General features: G+C 47.3%; 1 protein-coding gene across 1 annotated transcript; it reads right to left on the bottom strand.

Moving 5' to 3' along the window:
- Positions 1-4,276: 4,276 nt before the first annotated feature.
- On the bottom strand, positions 4,277-10,623 carry Hoxc13 (homeobox C13). Its single transcript, XM_021184085.2, has 2 exons — positions 9,894-10,623; positions 4,277-4,533 (listed from the first exon to the last, which is right to left on the bottom strand). The coding sequence occupies exons 1-2, from the start codon at positions 10,621-10,623 to the stop codon at positions 4,277-4,279; spliced, it is 987 nt and encodes a 328-aa protein (XP_021039744.1).
- Between the last annotated feature and the right edge of the window lie 602 nt (positions 10,624-11,225).

An 11,225-nucleotide genomic window follows, 5' to 3' on the forward strand; every position in this document is an offset into this window, starting at 1 on the left:
AAAAGAAGAGTCTGGTTGGTTGTGGAAAAGCTCTGGCCCCCTCCTCCTTCTCCTCCCTCTCCCAGAAGCCCTTTGGTCCCCAGGGCCCCTCGACTTTCCACTACTGTGCGTCCGTCTGATAGATACACGTCTGCTCTTGGAGTTTTCTTGAAGGTGGGCTCTGATACTATGCCAGGACTCAGGCGGGTTCTGAGTGGGAGAATTCTTATTTGAACGTGATGTGATGGATGCGCAGAGCGGGCTGCTACAAGGATCCCAGCTCCAATAAAAGGGACCTTTACAGAGATGACAGTGCTATGCATCTACATGGGGTTTTAACCCATCACTTCACTTCGTCCCCACTGATGATTTACGCAAGTGGATCAAACTCAGAAGATGGTCTTCCAAGCAGTCATGGAAGGATTTGCTGAGAGAGTTGCTGGCCTTGTTCTCTAAGGTGGGTTCCTGACTCTGGGATTTTTGTCAGGGAAGGACTATTGTTCTTGCCCTAGATAGGAATAATGAAGGCTGAGAAGGTCTTTCTCCTCCAACACCAAAAGACTCAACCCAAGTGTACCTGGCACCATGGCAAAGTGACCCTCAAAGGATAGTACTATGAAACCTCAGTAGTTCTAGGGCCTTGGAGATTGGAGAAGCTGAGAGTGCCACGAAATTATAAGAACTAGAACTTCTGTTTTCAAGGAGGAAACCTCTGTGTCCACAGCCCTTTGCTGTCACGCTCTGGTGCCCTCCTGTTTGCCTACACCAACTTACTCCAACCAAAGTCTTAGGAGACTGTCCTTGAAGAGGAAGCTTTGCTTTAATAGGTCTAAATAAAGACAAAAATTACTCTATAGTTTGAGATGAGTGCGCTAACAACATACCAACACACACACACACACACCAACACACAGGAAGCAGGAGGACAGTCTCCACTGCTCAAGAGCATGGGGGCACATCCCCAAAGATAGTGTTATCTCTTTAAAGAAGAGCCAAGGAAAGAATACATTTCCCATTGTTGCTTCCCGAGAACACAAGATCACACAGCTTTATACAATATTTATTTACTCTGATTAGAGGCGCATCTGATATATTTGGTTGAGTGTTTAAAAATACAAAGTACCCTGGACACATTGGGGCATACTGGCTACACAGAATGCCTGCAATTCTTCCTTGCCTTCCCAGTGCCCTAGTGTGTCCTCAGGAGCCTGCACAAGGCTTTTTTGTTTTTTCTTTTCATCCCTGTCTAGGAGCTTGGGATGGTTCCTTTCTCATAGGAAGACTCTATTTTCCTAAGTGAAAAAGTCATCTGGTTATGTTGCCTAGTTGGACCCTAAACTTCTTTCAATCAATCAGGGTTAAGGTTAAGGTTATGGTAGCACTGGACTTCAGGTATACCACCTCACCAGCTAAGACTTGACCCTTTGACTAAGTGTAGGTTTGTGTGCACATGAGGAGGGCTCCCTGGGACATAAAATTATCTTTAACCCATGAAGTATTCAGCTTTCATTGTGTTATAAGAGAACCCGAATAACTGCAATGACTGAGATCTGAAGACCCTACTAGAAAACTCCCAAGTTTTTTATTTGCTTCCTTTCTGTCTGAACAACCCATTTTGTCTCGGGGCTTTTGAAAAGACATTGGGATTGTTGATGGGGAAAGAAAGGGAAATAAAATTAATAGTGACTCTTGTTTCTAGAGGAGTCACCTATTCCCTTTCAAATTTCCCCTGCCTGGTACGTGGTTCTCTATAATCAGCCCAGAGTTGAGTGTAGAATGAGGCCGGCAGTTACTTCGGTAGCATGGACTCCATGGAGGGTGAATTCTTCAGGTTCTTTGTCTCTCAGACTCTGTGTGTGTGTGTGTGTGTGTGTGTGTGTGTCCCCACAAAAAGCATTTATTAGCGTTAAAATTTAAAAGCTTCAGCCCCATCAGGCAAAGAGAACCAGAAAGACAAACTCTGATTTCCAACCTGATGCCTCCAGTCTTTCTGTGTCTCAGGAGATGGGGGGAAAATCATATATAAATAAAAATTGCTGCAGTAAAGATTTAATCTGAGATAACATTGTTTTAGGCTATATTGCTTTTTAAAAGTCTCTTAACCTGACAACTTAACGATCTCATTAACTCGACCAGATAGGGAGATAGGCACAGATGCGACAAGAAAAACAAATTAGTGGCACCATCTCCACAGACTCCAGACCTCCTGGAAGACAAGGGTTCTTAGGAATTCTAGAAAATAAAAATGGAACTGGCCTGACAAATCGGAGGCTCAAGAGATCCTGGTATTCAGACCTCTCTGTTTAAGCTGATGGGACAAAGAAATGAGTACAGCCTGGGGCCTGGAAAAGCTGAGCTCTAAGCTGCCTCTGTCAAACGGTGCTAAGACCACCCCAACCCCAACCCCAACCTCAACCCCAGGCCTGAATTGGCTGTGAACCCTGGGAAGTAGGACTACAGGAGCCTAGGGTGAGATACCTACCACCTTTACTGTTGCTATCATTGTTCCAGTCATCTCTCAGTCAAGATGCTACCCTCCTAACACCCTAGAACCAGACCCCCTCCACCATTGTTAGAGAGCAAATCTAGATAAGAGCCACCAACTTACATACAAATCACCAAGCAGTGAACTTTTCTCACTTCCAGGCTTTTTCCACAGATCACACACACCTTTCCCTCCCCCAAGGTAAATTCACCGAAGTTGGGTATTAAGACGGGAAGTTCTCTATTCTAAACAGAATGGATGATACAAATATCTCCAAACTTTACTGGAGAGAAATAAAAGTTGGGGACCTACTGTTGCAGGTGGTATGTATCCTCTTCCCTGGTCCTGTCTGACTGGATTGGGCCATAGTATTCTGCCCTGAAGAGCCAGGAAAGAAAGGCTTCAGAAGGATCCCAAGCAATAAAATCAAGGCCAAAACCAAAAAGATATTTTATTTTAAAAACGAGTTTGTGGGGTTTTTTTTTTTCTTCTTTGCATTCAATACATTGTCATTCAGACGTCACAATACTATATACAGATACACAACATTAAAAAAAAAAGCCTATTTCAGATGGGCATTTCAAAAGAACACTGTTTTGTAATGAGCCAGTGGGAAGGGAAGAGGTGAGGGGGCCCCCACAGCACCAAGTTGGCTTTTGAGGAGGGAGAAATTAGGCAGCGTCTACATTTAGCTGGTTTATCCAGGACCAATGATGTCACCCCTCCTCAATCAGCTCCTCAAGCTATGCTTAGGAAATCAGTGAAAAATGAAAGTGTGTGGTCTCTCCTCTCCACTATCTGCTACTGCTTATGTAGAGATAAGATTGAAGATCTTCTGAGGGACCCACCCTCTATCTCCTTTAAAGAAGTTTATAAAAAGTTCTGATTCTAAGCCTGGCCTGATTCCCAACCTCACCATGAGAAAGAAAGAGACAGAAGCCACACTTAGCATTGTGGCTGGATGTTGTTGTTTTTTTGTTTGTTTGTTTTGTTTTTTGTTTTTGTCCTCCTTGGATTTCCTTAGGACTAAGAGTGCAAAGCAGAGGAGGCAGTGGGGTCAAAGGCACCTCCCGGGGAATCATTTCTGGGTTAGGATGTGGCTAGGGACTGCACCAACTCCAGCTTTTGTTGAGACAGACAGAAAAAAAAAAAGAAAGAAAAGAAAGAGAGAGAGAGAGAGGAAGAAAAGAAAAGAAAAAACAGAAAAGAAAATCAGATCTACAAGAACGGTTCAGTTTGAATTACGTTACACTGCCGGGCCCTAAGGATTAGCATCAATATTCACACGACTTTTAAAAGATGCACAGAAAAATTGTAACTGGGTAAACCTTGCCTACGGAGTTCAGTAATGACAGTAAAAAGGGAGAACAGGAAAGAAAGAAAGAGCTCCCCAGATCCCATGTCCATGCACCCCAGAAGTAGGTTCTTCCACAAGCTGAGGCACAGGAAGAGGCAAGAACTGAGTAATTTGGAATCCCCCAGTCCTGCTTTGGTAGGAATGACTGGGCTCTCCAGGCCACTCGGCTTTCTAGTGGGACAAGCCACAAAGGCCAGGGGGTTAGAGACAGTCTTTCTCTGGTACCCCATTCGAACCCACCTCTACAGCTGCGGATGCTGAGTGGGTGCCATCTGGCAGGGGGCGGTGAGATTAGGGGTGGAATGAGACTAGGGTAAGGCAGAGCTGTTCTTCTTTCTCGGTAAGATTAAATAGTGGTCTGCGCCGGTGCAGCGTCCTTCGGGTGGATTCCGTTATGGTACAAAGCAGTGACATAAATAGTCGGGACGGGAGGGGCGGGCGGGCAAACGGACCGGTCAGGTGGAGTGGAGATGAGGCGCTTTCGATTTGCTGACCACCTTTTTCTCTTTCACGCGTCGGTTCTGGAACCAGATGGTGACCTGACGCTCCGAGAGGTTCGTGGTGGCTGAGATGCGCCTGCGCTTCTCTTTGGTGATGAATTTGCTGGCTGCGTACTCCTTCTCTAGCTCCTTCAGCTGCACCTTGGTATAGGGCACGCGCTTCTTGCGCCCGCGCCGGTAGCTGCTCACTTCGGGCTGTAGAGGAACCACGTCTAGAGGAAGAGAGAAGGCATATAGGAGCAAGTGAGGTGGGCGGCTAAGGGCTACTCGGATGCGAGGCGGTTGGAAGTTCCCACAAGGTCTCATCTGGGCCGCCAGATTGTACTGCATGACGAGGCGCCCTAATTCTAAGTACCCCCCCCTCCCACTATTAGTAAGTCCACAGAGAAGGTGAGGCTACTGGGATACTAGCTTCCTTCTAGGTACAAACTTTAAAGGAGGGCGCTCAAAAAAACGCAGTAATCAAGATAATATTTTAAGGCACGTGTTTTAAAAAGAAAATCAAAACAATGCAAAAAAATCCATGATAAAATATCATTAAAAATTTAAACAGAGAATCTGTATTATTGATTTCCCCCCTTTTGCCTCAATCTCCACTATGGCTCTACACAACACCCTTTATTAGAAACCTTGGACCCTTAAATTGGATGCTCCAAGTTCTCCTCCTGCTTGCTGGAGTGCCGGTATTTAGAAAACAAAAACAAAAAGAAAAACTCCTTCATTCTGCAGTTAGCACAACAGGGTTCCTACATCCTATAATCTCCCCTTTGTGTGTGTGTGTGGGAGGGGGGGAAGGACTTACATTGTAAGTTTGAGGAGTGCATAACAATCAGGGTGTCAGCTACAGGGGCTCAGACCATCAAGTGGGTCCTTCAGCCTGAAGGTGCCCAGGCTCATGAATGAGTCTAGCCTGACACTATGGGACCTGATTCACCAACATAGAGAAGAAACTATCAGATGAAGCCAGACTGCTTGAGGGATCAGTCACTTACAAAAAGGGCTCCACTGTTGTGAATCATCTACCACCACCCAAGGAAGAAGATCTTGGCTCAGTGTAAGGAAATCAGATCCCCATAGGAGGAGGTCCATACCTAGGTTCTACCAAAAGGAAGAAAAAAAAATCCTGTTCCAACCTTCCTATGTCTGTTCTTCCAAAGCTGAAAGAAATTTTCTAAACCCCAGCTACCCTAAGCTCCACCCTTGCAATCTCAGCCACCACTTATTTAATTTCTTCAGGTTTAGAGCATTTCACAGGAATTCACAATAGGATGGCACTCCCCACCTGCACTATTGGCAGTGAAAGACCATAGTGGGAGGATAAGAGAGATTATGTGAATAGCTAGCTCTGCCTTCATTGCTTTCTATGGCATCACTGGACTTCAGGTAGACTCTAACAAGGACTGAGTGTCTGAGTTCTCTTCTTCATTCTTATGTTCCTTTGAAAGTATTAGACATGACCCCAGCATGAAAGCAGAGAATCTGCTGAAGTGTTTCTTTACACCCCACTCTATAAGCATCTTCCCTACACTGCCATTCCCAGTGAGTACCCCCCAAGACCCATGGTTTAGTGGTAAACAGAGAGGGGATGTGGGAGGCAGATCACAACAGAATGCAGATAGAAATAAAGTACCCAGGAAGAAAATGGAAAGGGGTTCCAGTGGCCGGCACAAGATGCCTTCATGGTTACAATTTCTCAGGAAAATGATCTATCCAACTTGTCAATGTTCCTCTGACACCCAAGATTTTTTAATCCGGAAAACAAACAAACAAACAAATAAACAAACAAACCAACCAGCCACTCGGTTTGGTTTAGTAGATATGAACTGTCAAGTTAAAAAGTTACAAAGTTTTAAATAACTCGTCTTCAATTTGTTTTACTCTTATAGATGGAACTATATTTAAGTAACAGATAATTCTGGGGCAAGAATAAAAATGAAGAAAATAAGTAGTGATATCCCCAGAATACTTCTTCAGTTGTATTTTTTATTAAATGCATTTTACAAGACTAGAAATCAGAGGTTCATAGTAAGGCAGTGACTTGAATGGCAGAGCTGGAATCTAGATTCTCTGACTCTTCACATAAAGTCAGAGTAAGGGTCAAAAGAGAAATGGCCCTCCTAGTACATCCCCTTTGTTGAAGGGTAAAGTGAGGATATGGGTGTGTTTCAGTTTTTGAATGAACCAGTTAACTGTCCTTAATTAAAAAAAATTACTTTTTGTAGCTCCCTACATATAAACTCTAAATTTCTAATGAAGTTTAATCAACACAATCCTAAAAATTCTGGTTAAAAGGTAGGTAACTGCTCTAAACTGGTCATTTTTCCCCCTCCCTCTATTGGATGTCAAAGATTGACTCCACCAAGGTTTCCTTGGGTCAAACTGAACAGCAGGTTGTTTTGACCTCCTGGAGAAATATCTCCTGTCTTTCCTCCTCAAAGGAGCACCTTCCATTGTCTGCTGTCTTGGCTAGAAAGGAAGTGGGCTTCACAGATGTGAGAGCAGCTGGTAGCTTAGACTTTGAGCAGTGCCTACCCTGCCTAGGGTGTGGACTTAACTCAATGTTCCCATCCCTAATGTCCCCCCAGATCACCTACACTAACATATTTGTACTTGGAAATCTAATCAATATCTATGAGAAGCAAATAATGAAAACAATCCCCTGCCAGTCTTTGTTTTGGGGTAGAGGCTTCTGTGCAGGGCGCTCCAAAGCCTGCCCACTTCATTAGTAGGCTCTGGGATTTAAGGACAATCTTTTGCAGCTAGTGGCTCTTTCCAATCCAAATTCAAAGACTGTCAATATACGGGCTCCAAAAACCCACTGTTTTTGTTTTGTTCTATTCTATAATCTATCTGTTCATCTATCTATCTATCTATCTATCTATCTATCTATCTATCTATCTCAGAACTGTCTTGTTCTTCTTCCATCTAATTGTCTCCTGGGATTTCTGCCCTTCTTGGTGAAAAAAGAAAGGTATCTATACTCATCACAGTGTGTGTGTGTGTGTGTGTGTGTGTGTGTGTGTGTGTGTGTGTGTGTGTGAGAGAGAGAGAGAGAGAGAGAGAGAGAGAGAGAGAGAGAGAGAGAGAGAGAAACAGAGAAACAGAGAAACAGAGAAACAGAGAAACAGAGAAACAGAGAAACAGAGAAACAGAGAAACAGAGAAACAGAGAAACAGAGAAACAGAGAAACAGAGAAACAGAGAAACAGTGAAGCAGGGGTCTATATAATTGGGAGAAAGAAGCCACAACTCCTCACAGCTCTAATTATCTAGATCTTTCTGAACAATTGCCTCCATCTCCCACACCAGCCCAGACTATCATAGGTGAGGTTTCTCAGAGCCAGAGGCAGTGAAGAGAGACAGTGGTGTTTATGGCTAGATGTTGCCGAACAAACCACAATTGCATAGACAGAGTTATCTGAAAAATCTCACTACTTCTAAAAGACCTGTGTGGGTAGAAAGATGGAGGGTGTCTGAAGATAATTTCTTTTTCATCTGCCTCCCTCCTGGACTTCTTCAGGCACTGAGAAATGCCAGCCAGAATCTATTTCTAGTGGGGAGCATGAGCTCAGAGCAGTGGAGGCACACTGGATTTTATATCCACTTCTCTGTTGTAATTTGCAAGTGTATTAAAGCTCAATTGGGTTGTATGGTTTTTTTTTTTTTCATTTCAAAGATATCTTTCTCTAGGAGGCTGTGATATAAACGTGTTTATTTTTAACAGAGTGGTTTGTGTGTGTGTATGTGTGTTGTTCTTGTTTCTGGGAATCTTTAAGATGTTTATTTGCTCAAAGATAATTCTGAGCTTCTCTCCAACCCACCACACAACCCACATGCCTATACAGGAAAGCCACAGCAGCTCTTTTAGGTACACTCTTCATTCCAAAGACGTTGCTTTTGCTCTAGGCCTGAGTCCTTACCTACAGTGAGCAGGGTCAGCACCAGATTCCCAGTCCACTGGCTCTCTTTCAGTGACCCTTTAATTCCACTACCACAAGGATTCCTGCTGGACCTTCATTCAAGAAGCTTTCTGTCTTATGAGCTAGAGAAGTGAAGGGCAGCCTATTTTCTATAAGTGCATTATGGAATGCCTACATATGAACAATCTATCTTATAGAAATGTATCAGTCTGTGTTTCACATGAATATGTTTGTATAGTATAAAAAAAATCTTACAATCAATGAGGAGAAGGTGGTGTATGGTACCATTGTACCACAACCATGTCCTCGATTCTGACTGTGAGAAATAGGGTGCCTTATGTGGTTTTAGCTCTGGTACTGACTTATAACAAGTGACCTTGTGCTGTTTTTCAGAATGTTTTTGCTACATTCTATAATATCATTCAGTGATTCTTCTCCATCTACCTCTCCACCCAATCCCGGATGCAGAAGAATTTCAGGCCCACCCTAAAGAGTTCTTTGGGTTCATCTTCCCAATGAAAAATCCCCAGGCCTGGTATGGGAGGGTAGGGGGGCTCCTTTTGCGCACAGTGGGAAGCTATCTTAGGTTTCTCTGGACTCTCAAGGATCTTTGGAGCTATTAGAAGAGAGGACTGTCTCCCACTGAGCTATGTACAGGGAGAGTAGACCCAAATGCTGGCTTCTTTAGACCCTCAAATCCTTATCTCTCAGATCAGAGTGGAACCCAAAGCTTCTGATGCAGTTTTGGGAAATCTGGGCTGGTCTTTCTCCTCTGAGGAGTGAGGGGGGCGGTATGGAATCCTTTCCTATTCAGAGACAGCCACAGAGGAACAGAGTGCTCTCTTCTTGCATACACAGCCAGACGAGAGTGGTCTGGATCCCGGACCACCGCACAGGTCTGCCTCTCCCACTTCCCATTTTAGAACCCCCTTCTCTGTCTGGAATGCCAGTAACTCTCACTTGGAGGACCTGGCAGTGGATTCACAGGATTAAAACTGTGTACCAGAGCGGCAAAGAAAAAAAAATTGCATTCCAGGAGAGGATACATTCCCTCTACAGAGATTTTTTTAAATCTCTTCTGTGCTCTTATAAAACATCCATGGTTAAATTTAAAAAGAAAAAAATAGTGTACATTTCTATAGGCTCTGGAGAATTAGATCCCCATTTTAATGCTATAGTATCTGGTGGTTGACAGCTCCTGAAAACTCGGGCGAGGTAAAGGTTCTTATACTCTCCCCAAATCCCAACTATCCACTGGGTTGAGGGTTTTGGACTAAGTTCCAAGACACCAGAGGCCCAACCCCAACCCATTCCTGGCTGGAAGCGGATTTAGGGGCCAGGATCCCTGAATGAGGCTGGAGCGGGCTGGGGGAGGAGGAGGCGAGTTCCCAACCAGAGCGGAGCCGAGCCGGCGCTCGGGCGCCTCTGATTGCTTCACTCTGGACCCGGCAGCTCCGGGGAACGTGTCGGAGCAGATTTCTTCCCCAGCGCATTCCTCAGCATAGCTCGCCCGGCCGGCTCCATCGACAGCCTAGCCGAGCCGGCGCGCCGGGGCCAGACGGCGGGGGTGGCTGAGGCGCGGAGCCGCGGGGCAGGCAGGGCGGGGAGGGGTCCCTGGCGGCGGCGGTGGCGCCGCTCAAGCCCCTTCCTTACCTGGGAAGGGAGACTTCCAGAGGTGAGCGGACTGCGACTGCTCCTTGGAGCAGTACACCTGACTGTCCCAGCCATTGGAAAGAGCCCAGTGCTGGTAGCCTTCAACAGGGATGAGCGCGTCGTGACGCGGCTCCGGGTGCCCGCTGATCCCAGGCACCACCGACACGTCCAGGTAGCCGGGCATTGCCTGGTAGGAGCTGGCAAAGCTGGGGTAGAAGGCGAACTCCTTAGCCCTGGAGGACAGGTCGTCACCAGGCAGGGCGCCCGACGGCTCTGGGTACTTGTCTCCCGGATGGTAGGCGCAAGGCTTCTGCTGCAGGTTCACGTTGTGCGACAGGCGGCAGCCGTAGTAGCTGCCCCCAAATGGGTAACCGTAGCCCAGGGTGGCGCTGGACGAGGTGGGGGGCGCCGGCGGTGGGGCGCATTGGCGCGCCGCCTCCGGGGCTGGGATGTCCGTGTAGACGGCGCCCTGAGGGGCACCCAGAGGAGCCGGCGGGCGGGCCAATACAGGGTGCGGGAGCAGGTCGCGGCAGTGGCTGGCCGGGCAGCTACCGCCCAGCCCGTCCATGCTCGGGGCTTTGCCGGGGCTCGCTCCGCTGCAGCCGCCCCCCGCGCCGCCCGCGCCGCCGCCTCCCCCGCCGCCGCCGCTGCCGCTCTCCGCCGCGCTGTCCTCATAGACGTACATAAGGCTCTCCGGCCAGCGCGGGTGCAGGAGCAGCGAAGTCGTCATGACATGATCTGCTCCAGCTTTTTAAAAACTCCACTTGCCAGAGGCAGCGAGCTAGGGAGACACCTCGCTCTCTTTTTCCCTCCCCCATCCCTCCTCCCTTCTCTCTCTCTCTCCACCCCTCCCCTCCTCCTCCCTCCCCCCCCCCCCCGGTGCTTCCCCCTCCCTAGCCGCATTCCCACTACGCATGCGGACACACTTCATTAAGAAATCCGGAGACTCCCGCCCTCCTCACCATAGCACGCCCCTGGTTCCCACGTGACCACAGCCGCTGCACGTGATGCTAGGCCTGGGTCTCCTGGGGTTCCCTCCCCGGGAGATGGGGCGGGGCGGAAAGAAATGAGAACTTTGTTGATTGGCTCTCTGGAAAGGAAAAGGAGGGGAGAGTTGGGAGATTTAAAGGGACGGGGCAACGCCCCCTAGGCAAGCCTTGTTAGGGGAGGGGGGCAGAGAGGCTTAATTTGGCCGACGCAAAGGGACCTAGGGAGAAGAGGATGGCTCCTCCTCCTAGGCTCTGGACTGAGAGACGTGTCTGAGAGGCTCCGGTTCTCAAGCAGATGGCTTTGACTACCGAAGTCTCTAAATTGGGGCTTGGAGCTGAGAAT

This window comes from Mus caroli, unplaced genomic scaffold, assembly GCF_978045245.1.
Source record: "Mus caroli unplaced genomic scaffold, Mus_caroli_1 scaffold_16, whole genome shotgun sequence".
Classification (NCBI taxonomy): Eukaryota; Metazoa; Chordata; class Mammalia; order Rodentia; family Muridae; genus Mus; species Mus caroli.